This window comes from Spermophilus citellus (genome assembly GCF_964194105.1).
Source record: "Spermophilus citellus genome assembly, chromosome: 6".
Lineage (NCBI taxonomy): Eukaryota > Metazoa > Chordata > Mammalia > Rodentia > Sciuridae > Spermophilus > Spermophilus citellus.
Genome location: NC_138187.1, coordinates 153,253,503 through 153,271,651, shown reverse-complemented (window position 1 = coordinate 153,271,651; position 18,149 = coordinate 153,253,503). Strand labels below are relative to the sequence as shown.

Here is an 18,149-nt window from a genome sequence, read left to right as displayed (position 1 = left end):
ATTTTGCTTCTAAATCAATCAAAATTACAGATCATTAAGAGTTTCAAAAACTTTTTCCAAACATACTAAATATTCATGCTAAGGGAAAACAGAAAGATGACACCACTTATTATGTTTAGGTAGTAAGGTATTTATTATAGAAGAAATATCAAACAACTATCACATACTGAAGTCAAAATCTAGTTCCAATGCAACCTTATCTCATCAATATTGATGAAAACACTAGAAGTTTATCCCAAGCAAAAACTGTAAGATCTCTGATACAAAACTATGGTGTTATTTAAAGATGCAATGTGAGGCCTTTAAAAGTTTTTATGAGTTTTATTTAAGTAAAGAAAGAAGCTGTCATTGAAACATTTTTGCATACACATACACACAGGACAACACACTACTTCCCTTCCGTGGCAAATATGTCAAGAGTATTGTGGGCAAATGAAACAGGAAAAACTCAAAGACTCAAGATAAGCAAATGCACTGTAAGGAAAGTAAAAATACCCAAGGAATATATCAGATGGATATCTATTTGCAGTAAAAATATAGTTACATTTTTAACTACAACTAGGAACTGCTATATTAAATTGGCAAATGCACACAGAATAAAAAAATGGGAGTTCATAACCCACTTGAATCAATCTGTGAAATATGGTATATTAAGAACTATGTAATGTTTTGAACAACCAACAATAAAATAAAAATAAAAAAAATTAAAAAAAAAGAATTCTCTAGTTCATAAATACTATGCAACTCTTTATAAGGAGTCTACCCAACCATTTTATATTTTTACTAATATATCATGTTTTCTGTATCAGAAATTACCTGTATATGAAGGCTAATAAATTTGACCCCAAATATGTTCAATTTGTCTTCCTAATAAAAAACATGTTGTAATGAAGTATGATATTAGGATAATGGTAGTTTAGAAGAGAAAAAAAATCTTTATAATTTGGGAAGTAGATAAAATGCAGTTATAATTCTTAATTAATATACTGTTGCCTCTTTATTAAAATAAATCAAAAATCAGTTTACTAAAGTAATCAGAAGTGGAATTATTCCTATATTATACCTTTTGGCTATGGCTTTAACATCATAATTCAACTGGTCTACTCAAATGTATAATTGTTTTACTTAAAAATATATATACACACACACATATATATACACACACACACGCATATATATCCTATTCTACCGCACAAAATAAGGAAGTCTTAAAAATTCTTTTGCAAATGAAAAATATGAGTTACACAAGATACTAGTTTTCTCCAAACTTTCTAATAAATTTAGATTCCTGGCTGGATGCAGTGGTACATGCCTGTAATTCCAGCAACTCAGGAGGCTGAGGCAGGAGGACTGCAAGTTTAAAGCCAGCCTCAACAACTTAACGAGGACCTAAGCAACTTAGCAAAATTGTGTCTCAAAATTTTAAAAATAAATAAATAAAAAGAGATAGGGATATGGCTCAGTGGTTAAACTCCTTTGAGTACAAAAAATTTAGGTTACCCCCCTCAAAAAAAATTTAGGTTACCAAGTGAATTTTTTTATTTTTATTTTTTATTTTTCTTAACTTACATGAATTGAATGGGAAAATGTCATCTTTGTCATTTTTATTTCTCATGTATTATTCCAAGTCTACAATATTTTTTAATGTAAAGATAATAAGGTATTCCTTAAAATTACATTAATCTTTCATTAAAATGCTTTATTTTTATCTGTTAAGTACAACTTATAACTTTTATTTCTAATTTTACATTTATTTTATGGTGTGTTTATGAAGGAAACACAAAATAAGCAATACAAGTGCATTTATTTTCACAGGAAAATCAGTAATTTTAAACTGTGAAACACTGCCCTCTATAGGATATTGTTTTAGAGACATTGAGTCAAATAACTTTAAATCAATATAAGCCAGTCAAGGAATTTGGATTTTCATACCTTGTTCCAGAACAAAATTCTGCTGCTCTATAAAATTCTCTTCTAAAACAGGGTTATACTAGAGAAACATCTCTTTTAAATATTCTTCAACCTCAATAAAAGTCTCCTTCTCTTTGGTTCACACAAAGCTCAATTTGCAGTTAAATATGCCATTAACTTTCATGTTCCTACACAAAGATTACAGTATTTAACCAAGTTAATCTAAATTAATTTACACAGAACATACCTGAGAAAACATGGACAAAACCCCTATCAAAAAAGGACTAAAGATAGTAAATTCAGAATTCAATTTACATAGGTTCTTAATCCAATTTTCTATTAATTGGAAGCTATGACTGGGATAGCTATATAAAGCAAAAATAAGCAGAAGGGTAGTACATTCAGGTATTAAGGTAACTTAGCCAAACTGCACTTCTGGCTATATGGATTCAAACTCTTCTTCAACCCTCCCTCTCACCACCTGACACACTGCCAGATGAGTTAAGTACTGAGTAACTTTTAAGGCATGCTTTGTGCTAAACTTTAGTGCTAAATCTTAGGTGGTATGGTGGGAATACAAAAAATTCAGCATGGGCCTTGGTTCCCAGGAGCCAATGGTCTGGATGTCATACTATCAAGAATAACAGTTAAATGAAATTTTTTTTTCTGATTCTTTTTTGGTACTGGGAATTGAACCCAGGGGTGATTTACCATTGAGTCACATCCCTAAGCCCTTATTTATTTATTTATCTAGAGGCAGGGTCTCACCATGTTGCTCAGGGCCTTGCTAAATTGCAGCAGTTGGCCTCAATCTTTTGATCCTCCTGCCTCAGCCTCCCTAATCACTGGGATTACAGGTGTGAGGCACCACACTCAGCCTGAAGTTCTCTGTGAGATGAAAGTTCTAATACCTGAGAAAATAAAATTTAAAGAATTACTCTCTAGCATAAGGCAACTAGAGGAAAGAAATCCAATTTAATATTAATACCTGATAACAAAAATTGATTATGAATGACAAGAAAAAAAAACAATATAAATTTTGACAAAAATAATATTTGCTAATTATAGTTTAAAATATAAATTTTGAAAGTGATGATTATCTTTATAAGTATAAACTATATGTATGAATTTATCTACTCTGACTTTAAATGAATTTTGTAGGAAAAAGGCAGATGATGCTACAAAAACCAACAAGGTTTGCAAAAGGATAGGTGGATACTGGAGAGCTACATAGCCACTTATTTGGCTAGCAGAACAAAAAAGAGCAGAATGTCAGTTCTCCCATTTATGCTATTTATTTTCCTGAACAATACTCAGATAAAATACAATGGATGCTTATCTAGGAGTTATCAGACCTGTAAAGTAAAAAGAAATGAAGTTATCAATAAGATTCTGAGTAAACATAAATAATTTCAGGAAAGAGAGTCAAAAAATTAAAAGGAAAAAGCAAGAGAATAATCAGTGAAAACTAAGGTATTGTTTCTGTGAAACACACAGAAAGCCCTAGAACCTCCAGAGAATAAAACCATTTTATTTACAATGTACTGTGCTCCCTCTAGTGGTCACAAGAGGTTTTACTACAGGTGTGAAGAGGAATGGATGTGAGGAATGGAGATGAGGTCAAAAGAGAAACCAAACACAAACTGTGGAAATTAACCTTCCTCTGTATCAAATGTTCAACTTACAAAGAACACATTTTGAAAAGCAACAAATTAGAGTTGACTGTTATGCAGGCAGAGAACACTCACGAGTAGAAAGATACTTCTAAGGAATAGGACTGAATGAGTGTACAGCAAGGCACTTTGTGAAGTTTCATTTTATACTTGTCCACATGCTTATTTCCATATGTCTGTATTAGCATCACTAAAATATTATTTATTGGACAATGTGAGAAATACCTATACCTTTTCACAAGTTTTCAATGTGTTTATTTCCCTTCTCCTTCAGAGTGAAGGTTATAACCCTTATGATAAACTATACGACGTACCCAACCCCACCTTATTTTCTATTTCTCTACTCTTCATTCCCATCTAAATTTAACCCAGGCAGGTTCTACAGTACACCAGCTATAATCCTACCACAGAGACTCAGCCTGGCTATTCCCTCTACAGTCTATGGAAAGTTCTTATACATTTTTGTCACTGTTTCAGTGAGCCTTCCTTGATTATCATATTTAACATAGTAACTCCAAATTATAAGCCCTTACCTTTCTTCCATTCTTTCCATAGCATTAATCACCTTCTAATACATTACAACATTTACAAATAAGTATATGACATATACTTATTTTTCTTATTACTTATCCTTGCCAGACTGTAAATTACCTAAAAGCAAGGATTGTTCTGCTGTGTTTATAAATGGCTGTATTTCCAGACCCTAGAGTTACAACTAATACACACTAAGTGTAAAATTAATGTGTAGAATGAATAAGTAATATCAATGACACTTTAACAGGTGTTAGTAAAAAGAGGGAAAACTTACTTTGTTTTATGGAATGAAACCCAATTCTTGAACCCAAAATGAATCTCAATTAAAATCGTTTTTAAAAAAAAAACAATCTGCTCTTCCTCCTCTCCTCATCAACAGCCAACCCCTTAGGAACTCTGCTCTCCTGGGCCTTTGCCCTTCCTAACTGGTTTGGAGCTGCGGGCTGGGGTTGGGGTTAAGAGGGAGTAGCTGCAAAGCAGGCAACCAGGGAGAAGACCTCAGGAAGCCCCCGAAGTCACCCGCTCGCTGTAACTGAGAGGCGGTCTGCACTCCAACCATACAAACAGCTGTGACTCAGCACTAATCCATCCGGCTGAAACAACTGGTCAGCCCTTCTCATCCTACGGAGGTAAATGCCTACCGAGCCTTCATAGGTAGTGGCCACAGGTTTGAAACGGGGCTTGGGAGAGACAGTAAGGACCCACCCGTTGCATTGGTCGCCCGGCAAAGGGAAACGAACTGTCGCCATTTGCAAGAGATACCACCATGGCAGAGAACTGACGTCATCAGACTGCGGCGGAGGAGATAACTTCATTGACACATTACTGCAGGTACAGGTGTGTAATTCCCTAGCCTTCCCCTTCCACACATCGGGGAAACCTTAAGAGCCCCTCCCAGCTCTCCCATGAGCACGATAGCCAGACCGAGGGAATCTGAGGTGGCGCGGGACCTGCGGCGCGGAACTACCGCTCCCACCAGTGGTGACAGCTGAGGTCTCTTGCACCAGCTACCAGGGGCGTGGCTACCGGAGGGCAAGTAAAATTCGCTGAGGATTCTCAGCCCCAAGCTCTACAAACTTAGGGTCTGAGGGAATGGCAAACTGGGAGAGTGTGCCCGTCGTTCATGAAAACAGGGCTCCCGGGAGCAGCAGACCTGGCGTGTAGCCAGTATTGTGGTGAGAGGCACCCGTGAGAGGGGCCTGGCTAGAGGAAAAGTGGGAAGTGACTAGACACAAGAGGAGGCCCTAGGCACTCAGGATTGGAGACTCGCCCAGTCTGGGAGGAGGAGCTGCTGCACAGTGATTGGTTCCCGAGTACTGACAGGAGAAACTTGGCCTGGTGGGCACAGCGCCACCTACTGGAAGAGAAGTTAATCAAACTCTAAGACTGCATTTATTCGTTTTTTTTTTCTTTTCTCTTTTTTTTTTTATTTGGGTTTTTCTTTCATTTTCATTTTTCTTTCTTGTTGTTTTTTAATTTTTTTTACAAATTTTTTTCTTCTAATTTTAATTTTAATTTTTTTTATTATTTTTTTAAAAAATTTTTTTCTTTTTTTATTTCCTATTTTTTTCTTCTTTTGTCTTTTCATTTCTTTTCAATTATCTTATCCCCCTTCCTTGAATTCTACCTGCTTACTCTCATTCTCTTTAGTGACTTCTTCCCTTCCCTTCTAATACCTTTCCTCCCAAGCATCTAATAAATTTATAGGAGTAAACAGTAACTCATCAGTCAAACAGAACAAGAAGTAACATGAGCAGCTTCAAAAAGCAAGGAAGAAAAGGAGTACAAACAATGCAGGACAGCCTAAATATTCAGGAGGACCTAGAGTCATCAGAAAAATGGTCATATAAAAAACTCAAGGAACACCTTAGACAGATGGAATGGAACCTTAAAGAGGATACAAGACAGCAAATTCAAGCAGCGAAAGAACACATTGAGAATGAATTACATAAACAGATAAAAGAAGAAGTTAAGCATCTTTATCAGGAGATAGAGATTATAAAAAATAATCAAACAATAATTCTAGAAATGAAGGAAACGATAAACCAAATTAAAAACTCAATTGAGAGTATCACTAACACAGTGGAGCAAGTAGAAGCCAGAACGTCAAATAATAAAGACAAAATATATCATCTTGAAAAGAGTCTAGCCAACTCAGAAAGGCTGGTAAAAAATCACGAGAAAAACATCCAAGAGTTATGGGATAACATAAAAAAACCAAACTTACGAGTCATCGGGATAGAAGAAGGTACAGAGATTCAAACCAAGGGAATGAGTAACCTGCTGAATGAAATAATTACAGAAAACTTTCCAGAAATAAAAAAGGAAACAGATATACAAATTGAAGATGCATACAGGACACCGAGCACACAAAATCACAGTAGACCAACACCAAGACACATTGTTATGAAGATATCCAATATACAGAACAAAGAGAAAATATTAAAAGCTACAAGAGAAAGGAGACAGATTACATTCAGGGGTAAACCAATAACGTTAACAACAGATTTTTCATCACAGACACTGAAAGCAAGAAGGTCATGGAACAATGTATTTCAAACACTGAAAGACAATGGATGTCAACAAAGAATTCTGTATCCAGCAAAATTAAGCTTCAGGTATGACAATGAAATAAAGATCTTTCATGATAAACAAAAGTTAAAAGAATTTGCAGCCAGAAAACCAGCATTACAAAGCATTTTGAGCAAAACACTACACAAGGAAGAAATGAAAAACAATAACCAAAACCATCAGTGGGAAGTGCCTCAGTAAAGACAGAGGGCGAGGGGAAAGATAATCACGGAGAAACAAACTAAATTTTTTTTTTAAAAAAAGGATAAACAATCAAACATGGATGGAAGTTCAAACCATATATCAATAGTAACTCTGAATTCAGTTAATGGCTTAAACTCTCCAATAAAGCGACATAGGCTGGTATCATGGATTAAAAAAATAAATCCAACAATATGCTCCCTCCAGGAGACACATCTGATTGGAAAAGACATACACAGGCTGAAGGTGAAAGGATGGGAAAAAATATACCATGCACACGGTCCTCGTAAGCAAGCTGGGGTGGCCATCCTCATATCGAATAAAATCGACTTCAAGACTAAGTTAATCAATAGGGATAAAGAAGGACATTATATACTGTTAAAAGGAACCATTCACCAACAAGACATAACAATTATCAATATTTATGCACCAAATAATGGTGCTGCGACATTCATAAAACAAATTCTCCTCAAGTTCAAGAATCAAATAGACCACAACACAATAATTATGGGTGACTTCAACACACCTCTCTCACCATTGGACAGATCCTCCAAACAAAAGTTGAATAAAGAAACTATAGAACTCAATATCACAATCAATAACCTAGACTTAACTGACATATATAGAATATATCAACCTTCATCAAATGGATATACTTTTTTCTCAGCAGCACATGGATCCTTCTCAAAAATAGACCATATATTATGCCATAGGGCAACCCTCAGTAAATATAAAGGGGTGGAGATAATACCTTGCATTTTATCTGATCATAATGGAATGAAACTGGAAATCAATGATAAAAGAAGGAAGGAAAAATCCAACATCACAATGGAAAATGAACAATATGTTACTGAATGATCAATGGGTTACAGAAGACATAAAGGAGGAAATCAAAAAATTCTTAGAGATAAATGAAAATACAGACACAACATATCGGAACCTATGGGACACAATGAAAGCAGTTTTAAGAGGAAAATTCATTGCCTGGTGGTCATTCCTCAAAAAAAGAAAAAACCAACAAATAAATGAGCTCACACTTCATCTCAAAGCCCTAGAAAAGGAAGAGCAAAACAACAGCAAATGTAGCAGAAGGCAAGAAATAATTAAAATCAGAGCGGAAATCAATGAAATTGAAACAAAAGAAACTATTGAAAAAATTAACAAAACTAAAAGTTGGTTATTCGAAAAAATAAATAAGATCGACAGACCTTTAGCCATGCTAACGAAGAGAAGAAGAGAGAGAACTCAAATTACTAACATATGGGATGAAAAAGGCAATATCACGACAGATGCTACAGAAATACAGAAGACAATTAGAAATTATTTTGAAAACCTATATTCCAATAAAATAGAAGATAGTGAAGACATCGATAAATTTCTTAAGTCATATGATTTGCCCAGACTGAGTCAGGAGGATACACACAATTTGAACAGACCAATATCAATGGATGAAATTGAAGAAGCCATCAAAAGACTACCAACCAAGAAAAGCCCAGGACCGGATGGGTACACAGCGGAGTTTTACAAAACCTTTAAAGAAGAATTAATACCAATACTTTTCAAGTTATTTCAGGAAATAGAAAAAGAGGGAGCTCTTCCAAATTCATTCTATGAGGCCAACATCACCCTGATTCCGAAACCAGACAAAGACACCTCAAAGAAAGAAAACTACAGACCAATATCTCTAATGAACCTAGATGCAAAAATCCTCAATAAAATTCTGGCAAATCGAATACAAAAACACATCAAAAAAATTGTGCACCATGATCAAGTAGGATTCATCCCTGGGATGCAAGGATGGTTCAATATACGGAAATCAATAAATATTATTCACCACATCAATAGACTTAAAGATAAGAACCATATGATCATCTCGATAGACGCAGAGAAAGCATTCGACAAAGTACAGCATCCCTTTATGTTCAAAACATTAGAAAAACTAGGGATAACAGGAACTTACCTTGACATTGTAAAAGCTATCTATGCTAAGCCTCAGGCTAGCATCATTCTGAATGGACAAAAGTTAAAGGCATTCCCTCTAAAATCTGGAACAAGACAGGGATGCCCTCTATCACCACTTCTATTCAATATAGTTCTCGAAACACTGGCCAGAGCAATTAGACAGACGAAAGAAATTAAAGGCATAAAAATAGGAAAAGAAGAACTTAAATTATCACTATTTGCAGATGACATGATTCTATACCTAGAAGACCCAAAAGGGTCTACAAAGAAACTACTAGAACTAATAAACGAATTCAGCAAAGTGGCAGGATATAAAATCAACACGCATAAATCAAAGGCATTTCTGTATATCAGCGACAAAACTTCTGAAACGGAAATGAGGAAAAACACTCCATTCACAATATCCTCAAAAAAAATAAAATACTTGGGAATCAACCTAACAAAAGAGGTGAAAGATTTATACAATGAAAACTACAGAACCCTAAAGAGAGAAGTAGAAGAAGATCTTAGAAGATGGAAAAATATACCCTGTTCATGGATAGGCAGAACTAACATCATCAAAATGGCGATATTACCAAAAGTTCTCTATAGGTTTAATGCAATGCCAATCAAAATCCCAACGGCATTTCTTGTAGAAATAGATAAAGCAATCATGAAATTCATATGGAAAAATAAAAGACCCAGAATAGCAAAAGCAGTTCTAAACAGGAAGTGTGAATCAGGCGGTATAGCGATACCAGATTTCAAACTATATTACAGAGCAATAGTGACAAAAACAGCATGGTACTGGTACCAAAACAGGCGGGTGGACCAATGGTATAGAATAGAGGACACAGAGACTAATCCACAAAGTTACAACTATCTTATATTTGATAAAGGGGCTAAAACATGCAATGGAGGAAGGATAGCATCTTCAACAAATGGTGTTGGGAAAACTGGAAATCCATATGCAACAAAATGAAACTGAATCCCTTTCTCTCGCCATGCACAAAAGTTAACTCAAAATGGATCAAGGAGCTTGATATCAAATCAGAGACTCTGCGTCTGATAGAAGAAAAAGTTGGCTCCGATCTACATATTGTGGGGTCAGGCTCCAAATTCCTTAATAGGACACTCATAGCACAAGAGTTAATAACAAGAATCAACAAATGGGACTTACTTAAACTAAAAAGTTTTTTCTCAGCAAGAGAAACAATAAGAGAGGTAAATAGAGAGCCTACATCCTGGGAACAAATTTTTACTCCTCACACTTCAGATAGAGCCCTCATATCCAGAGTATACAAAGAACTCAAAAAATTAGACAATAAGATAACAAATAACCCAATCAACAAATGGGCCAAGGACCTGAACAGACACTTCTCAGAGGAGGATATACAATCAATCAACAAGTACATGAAAAAATGCTCACCATCTCTAGCAGTCAGAGAAATGCAAATCAAAACCACCCTAAGATACCATCTCACTCCAGTAAGATTGGCAGCCACTATGAAGTCAAACAACAACAAGTGCTGGCGAGCATGTGGAGAAAAGGGTACACTTGTACATTGCTGGTGGGACTGCAAATTGGTGCGGCCAATTTGGAAAGCAGTTTGGAGATTCCTGGGAAAGATGGGAATGGAACCACTATTTGACCCTGCTATTGCCCTTCTCGGACTATTCCCTAAAGACCTTAAAAGAGCATGCTACAGGGATACTGCCACATCGATGTTCACAGCAGCACAATTCACAATAGCTAGACTGTGGAACCAACCCAGATGCCCTTCAATAGATGAATGGATAAAAAAAATGTGGCATCTATACACAATGGAGTACTATGCAGCAGTAAAAAATGACAAAATCATAGAATTTGCAGGGAAATGGATGGCACTAGAGCAGATAATGCTTAGTGAAGCTAGCCAATCCCTAAAAAACAAATACCAAATGTCTTCTTTGATATAATGAGAGCAACTATGAACAGAGCAGGGAGGAAGAGCAGGAAGAAAAGATTAACATTGAACAGAGACATGAGATGGGAGGGAAAGGGAGAGAAAAGGGAAATTGCATGGAAATGAAGGGAGACCCTCATTGCTATACAAAATTACATATAAGAGGTTGTGAAGGGAATGGGAAAATAAACAAGGAGAGAAATGAATTACAGTAGATGGGGTAGAGAGAGAAGATGGGCGGGGAGGGGAGGGGGGATAGTAGGGGATAGGAAAGGTAGCAGAATACAACAATTACTAATAGGGCATTACGTAAAATTGTGGATGTGTAACCGACGTGATTCTGCAATCTGCATTTGGGGTAAAATTGGGGGTTCATAACCCACTTCAATCTAATGTATGAAATATGATATGTCAAGAGCTTTGTAATGTTGTGAACAACCAATAAAAAAAATAAAAAAAGAAAAAAAAAGAAACAATCTATTTTATGGAACAAGTGTTGATAATTCTAGAATTGCAAAATAAAGCCAATTAAGATCTTTTTAAAAATTAGAGCAAAATGTCTCATTTTATATTTGGCTCAACATGAAATAGTAATCTTTTACAGATTGGGATAAATTTTAATCATATATCCAAAACACATAATATTGTCTTTTAAACAAATCTGGAAAGATCAAATTTTATAAAAAAATGGTACCAGGCTGGGGGTGCAGCTTAGTGGAGAGTGTTTGCAACGCCCTGAGTCAGATCTCCAGAAAACAACCACTAAAAATCCAAAACAAACAAACAACAACTACCAAAACTGGAAGTCATCACACTATGGAACAACAACCTCCTCAAAAAAAAGCCATAAAAATTATCAGGTATGATCTAGGAACTACAGGAAAACCCCTGATTCTTCAATTTGGAAAACATTCTCCTCTTCCAGAGTGTTATTATATTTATCAGGCTATTTATTATTTTCCAGAGTAGAAAATACATTAAACTTACTACACGGCTTACAGCTTAGTGGTCCTACTGTATGTGTCAATACTATTTATTTACAGGCAAGGCTGACACTTTAGCACAGGGTTACTTCATGGTTCAGGACATTCACATTAAAAAGAATCTTAATCTCCCAAGGGACCAATGAGTCAATTAAGTAGCAGTAAAAACAAGGTGACTGGGATGCAATTATTTTCCAATTTCACCAAGGTTTTTACAAAACTGCCCTTGCATATTCATCAAAACTCATGAAATTATACATTTAAGATTTTTGCATTTCAGTGTATATAAACTTTACCTTAAAATAAACTCTTGTAAACAGAGAACTTCAGTTAGTAAATCTGCCTTTCACAGTGGTAAAAGTTAGCAATTCTGAAACTACTTTCTTTTCTAGGCTGGAGCAAATAAGTTAATATATTGAGGATACTGGAGGCCAGGTTTTTGTTAAAGAAATGAGTTACAAATATAGAAAGAAGGCAAGAACATACCTGACAGTATTGGGCTGGGAGTTAAAGGTATCAACATGGTTTTTAATAAGTAAGAAGATTAATATATAAGTATTTGTATAGAATATACATGCAACAGTTTCTGAGTATGTGTCTGTACATGCTATTTATTTTCCTGAACAATACTCAGATAAAATACAATGGATGCTTATCTAGGAGAGTGGTGACACTGAATGGGAGAGCAGTGACTGAGACTGGTGATCTCTGATGACTTCATGGCTGTGGCACACCTGCAGCCTGGGAATGTTTGTGCAAGGGCACAGGATGCCTAGCTGCTATGGTGATGCCCTGCCCGAGGAGGCTCTGTGCAAAGGCCTTATCAGCTTTCACCTTGATCTCAGGCACATAGCTTCCAGGGATAGAGGAATTCTCATGCTAGACAACCTCAATATTTCACCAACTGTGCTACTCCTGAGCCTGCCTGTTTAACAGTGGGCCTCGTTGAGTGATACACAAAGCTCCTGACATTGTACATTGTAACTGTGGAAAAGCTGCATAGATGTTTCCAGTTCTGTAACTTTCCTGAGTACAAACAATAATGCTTGCATAGTCTTTAACCTGATAATGAAACATATATAAATAGATGTAGAATGTGGTCATACTTCATTAGGGAGGGCACCAAATCCAGTGACTGGTATCTTTACAAAAGAAAGGAGAGGGAGATTTGGACACAGACATGGGGAAGAAAACCATTTGAAGACAGAGGCAGAGACTGGAGCTAATCCACAAGCCAAGGAATGTAGGGATCACCAGAAGCTGGAAGAGGCAAGGAAGCATTCTTTATAACCTTCAGAGGAAGCATAGCTCTGCTAATACCTTCCATTAGACTTCTGACTTCCAGATCTGTGAGAGAATATATTTCTGTTGTGAGTTTGTGGTACTTTGTTACAGTTGTGGCAGGAAACTAATACAGCCTGGAACATTTTGAGTCAGAAAGCAAGAAAATGCTCCAAGAATGTCAACATTGATCAAAAGGATGAGGAGGAACCATCTCAAAAGTATCCTGTGGTCAAATAAATTATTTTAATGGATTATACCCCATTGAATAAAATAGAAATCCATGATTATAAATTCATAAATACATGAATATTGGGTAAGGCAATCCACCATGGGTCCTGACTGTCCCTTCACATTCTTATTCAGTAACAAGGCCCTTACCACTCACCACCTGGGCCATTTCTCAGGATTGTGTGTACAGCATGCCACCTTCAGGGATGAGGTAATCTCTCTTCAACCCCTGACAAAGCACAGGTTTACTTCCACCAGCTATAAAAGTGGCGAATTCTACAACTCAGTGCTCCTTCCCTATAGCATAAACTGCTGAGTATGCAGGAAACCAACCAGGCCTACCTGTGTAGACCCTGAAGGACTTGGGGGACATGAGAAATCAATGCAAACCAAATGAAGCTCACACAGCTTGCCATAAGTCATGAATAATAAAGTCCTTTGGCTGGGACCCAGGAGTCATGTACCTTCTGCCAGCATTTAAGAAACAGTAACAGGCTAACTTAGCTTACAAATAGAGTAAAATGTCGGACTTTCACAGTTCTTGACAATGAATGAGGTAAAAGGGAAAGTCACTCTTGCAGTTGAATGATATATAATAAATGCAGAAGAAATAATGGAGTTTGAAAAACATTTGTGAATATTAGGTGAATTAATACGTGAAATCTTGTTGGAAAAAGGATACTTGTAGTCTCAAAATGTGTCCCCACAAATTACTCATCAATTACTAAGGAACTTTTCAGAAGAGATATCCTGGACACCACTATTAACCAAGTGATCAAAATTAACATCACCAATACTAGGACAAACAGGTATGTACTTCGTGATACTGAGGACATGAGGCTTTGATATTCTTCCTGAAAATGTACATACTGAATCTAATTATAAGGAAATATCAGGCAAATCCAAAATGAGACACACTGTCCAAAATTGGCTTATATTGTTCCAAAATATCACAGTCAAAAAGGAAAAGGAAATCAGGAGAAATATTCCAGATTAAAGGAGACTAAAGAGATAGAACAACAAAAATACAGCTGAGTTAAACCATGGACCAGAATTTTAGAAATAACTATGAAGGACACTATTAAGGTAAATGATAATTTTGAATATGGACTGTAGATTCCACAATAATGATGAATCAAAGTTAAAATTCCTGATTTAGAGGGCTAGGATTGTGGCTCAGCAATACAGCGCTCGCCTAGCACATGCGAGGCCCTATGTTCAATCCTCAGCACCACATAAAAATAAATAAATAAAATAAAGGTTGTGTCCAACTACAACTAAAAAATAAATATTTTTTTTAATTCCCGATTTTGACAATAAAGACATTTATATGAGAAGACCTTTGTACTTAGGAAATACTGAAATATCTAGTGGTAAAGAAATGTGATATCTCCAATTTATCTTGAATAGTTTAGAAATATTATGTATATATGTGTTTAGAGAGAATGATAAAGGAAATATAACTGATGAATGTAGGTAAAGGCCATACAGAAGATCTTTGTATCTATGAAACTATTTATTTATTTATTTATATGTATATATGACAGTGGAGTGCATTATAATTCTTATTACACATATAAAGCACAATTTTTCATATCTCTGGTTGTATACATAGTATATTCACACCAATTCATGTCTTCATACCTGTACTTTGGATAATAATGATCATCACATTCCACCATTATTAATAACCCCATGCCCCTCCCTTCCCCTCCAACCCCTCTGCCCTATCTAGAGTTCGTCTATTCCTCCCATGCTCCCTCTCCCTATCCCACTATGAATCAGCCTCCTCATACCAAAAAAAAAAAAAAAACATTCGACATTGGGTTGGAGTTGTGGCTCAGCAGTAGAGTGCTCACTTAGCACATGCAAGGCACTGAGTTCGATCCTCAGTACCACATAAAAATAAATGAAATAAAGGTATTGTGTCCAACATGTGTGTGTGTGTGTGTGTGTGTGTGTGTGTGTATACACTGAGCCACAATCCCGGCCCTTAAACAACATATTAATTTTTAAATTTCATTTTTATTTTACTTAATGAATCAAGTAATTCATTAAAGAACGCTAATGTGCCTTTGGTTTTGTGTGGTTTACTCAAGTATATGTTCAATAAGTGAGATTTAAATGCTTTTACAAAGAGTCCTTAATACCTTCTGGATTTCCATAAGGAAGAACAACCTGACCATATGAAATCTGAAAGCATTTGTAAGAGTCATAGTTAATGGGATTTAACTGAGTAATTAAGGTAATAAAGGTAAGAAATTATAACTTCTTTCATTTATCAGAATTTAAATACTCAAATACTTTCAGAGGCCAAGGATCAGAAAGAACCAAGTCATAAATCAATCAAGAAAAACTGAGATCACTGACTAGACCTAATAAGTATTCTATCTAAAGACACTCATATTCAAGTTTTTGTCTCATTTTTTAAACACCGTGCCACATTTGTTCAGGCTGAGTTCAGCTCAGGGGGCATGTATTTTGACTACTGAATTTCAGATATGAAGTCTTTAGGGCATTTATAATATATACTATCTGTGGTATTTTATGATAAAATGAAAAATTTCTAAGAATAAATACTCAGTGGATATCAAAAACATTAGATGATTTAAATTATTTCCAAAAGGCAGTCATATCATTCAAGATATCTTAAGCTGGCTCCTTCTTTGTACTCTTAATTAAGATACACTTTAACATGTCATACTACCTAATCTCTTAAGGTTCCTAGCAACTCTGAGAGCTTAAGATTCTATGACTGCTGGAACAAAAACATCATACTGGTAACAACTACATACCCATGAATTTAATTATTATAAAACAATGAAAATTACTGAATTAATCCACCACTAAAATGTCTGGCCTAAATATTTTCATTAAAAAAATTCATTTGCACTTGTTTTCATTACAAAGCAACCTCTATCATGCCTAATACCCATTAACCACGTTTTAAAAAAAATTATATATATATATATTTTTTTTTTTAAAGAGAGAGAGAGAGAGAGAAATTTTTTTAATATTTATTTTTTAGTTTTTGGTGGACACAACAACTTTGTTTGTATGTAGTGATGAGGATCGAACCCGGGCTACACGCATGCCAGGCGAGCTCACTACCGCTTGAGCCACATCCCCAGCCCTAAAATATATTTAAATATAGAGGGCTGGGGTTGTGGCTCAGTGATAGAGCTTTTGCCCAACATGTGCGAGGCCCTGGGTTCGATCCTCAGTACCTCATAAAAATAAATAAAAAAATAAAATAAAGGTATTGTGTGCAACTATATCTACATAAATAAACAAATATTTTTTTAAAAATAGAATAGCAATCCATCTTTATTAAATTCTTTCTGGATATTTTCCAATAAGAACACTGGAAAGATAGGGTATAGTGAATATCCAGTGTCCCCAAAGCTCAAAACAATCTCTTATTCCACTGGATTCCCTATCATTTGTATTTCTGTTTCTCTATACTACTAAACTTTTTTTATGTTTTAGTGTCTCCATTATACTTTACATAATAAGAGAAAACATGTCCTATTTGTCTTTTATTCCTATCAAAAAATATAGGGTACAGAAGGGTACTCTAAAAAAAAAAAAAAAAAGAAAGAAAGAAAGAAAAAGAAAAAACAATCTCAGAGAAATTTTTCTTTCCCCAAGATAATAATGAAGACCTCAAGAGAAACACTTTCAAATTCTAAAATGAACTGAATTTGTACATGATTGACTGAAATTATCATACTTTAAAAAATTCTCTACATGCATAGCACATAAAAACCCTGGGTTTGATAATCCCCAGCACCACAACAAATAAAAAAAAACAAAAACAAAAACAAAAAAACTCCATTCTATGTCAGAGAAGTTGTCAGAATCAGTAGCTGATTATGTTAATATTTAAGCAATAATTTTCTCAGAAAATACTGCAATAGGGCTGGGGATGTGGCTCAAGCGGTAGCGTGCTCGCCTGGCATGCGTGCGGCCTGGGTTCGATCCTCAGCACCACATACAAACAAAGATGTTGTGTCCGCTGAAAACTAAAATAAATAAATAAATATTAAAATTAAAAAAAAAAAAAGAAAATACTGCAATAACTATATTCTTTTGAGGAAGTAAAATTTCAGTACATTACTTAACCCAAAGCTTAGTTTTTAAACATTTTATCTGAGAAAAAGATAAGGTTTTGCCAAGTATGATGTCTAATTAAGTCTTACCTGAGGATTCCAACCTGGATCTAATGTTTTAACTACTGCGACATATTCCTGCATTGCTTGTCTGGGGCTCAAGTCACCAAGTGCTTTCCATGCTTCCCTACGGTACAGAAAATCCAAAATGGCCAATCATTAAATATGTGAATAAAGCAAAGCATATTACTATTTATTATTAAAAATTTACATACACATTTCAAGGGTCTGGTAAATAGAGATAAAAAGCTATGCATAAAGGAGAAGCCCTCTCTTTTTGCATTTATATGGACCAACAGCAATACAAATCTTATCACTCCACATAAGGAGACTTCTCAGAAATTTTTCTCCTAATTGCCTTCTCCCATGAAATTTTAATAAAACAAATAAACTGAATATCTGTTGAATTTTCAAAGATCACAAATCATTGTAACCTAAGATTTTAACCACTTCTCCAAATACAATTTTCACCCTTATTAAGAACATATGGCCTATAAACCAACAGAAGTAGTTCCCATCTTATGAATTAATATGCTTATGGAATTTGTCAGTATAGAAACAAATCATCACAAAAGAAAAAATATTCCTCTGAAAAATGCATCAAGCTTCTTAGTTAAGATTCAAGAAATCACCTTCCCCTTCTGTTTTCCATAAGCTACCACAATCTGATATTGAGGCCTTGGTTGGAGATTTCAAAAATGAAGG

At 35.3% G+C, this 18,149-nt stretch overlaps 1 protein-coding gene and 1 long non-coding RNA gene across 5 annotated transcripts in view; both read right to left on the bottom strand.

The window, feature by feature from the left end:
• The window catches only part of LOC308650944, a 902,096-nt gene that overhangs the window by 345,319 nt on the left and 538,628 nt on the right, over window positions 1-18,149 (bottom strand). The window lies entirely within an intron of this gene.
• The window catches only part of ACBD6 (acyl-CoA binding domain containing 6), a 169,218-nt gene that overhangs the window by 141,838 nt on the left and 9,231 nt on the right, over window positions 1-18,149 (bottom strand). For all 4 annotated transcript variants that reach the window (XR_014022439.1, XM_081297509.1, XM_081297510.1 and 1 more), the window contains exon 3: window positions 17,475-17,571. Coding sequence is in view for 3 of the 4 variants with exons in the window: in XM_081297509.1 (XP_081153635.1) it covers window positions 17,475-17,571 (97 nt within the window). In the remaining variant the exon portion in view is untranslated. The remainder of the gene's footprint in view (window positions 1-17,474; window positions 17,572-18,149) is intronic.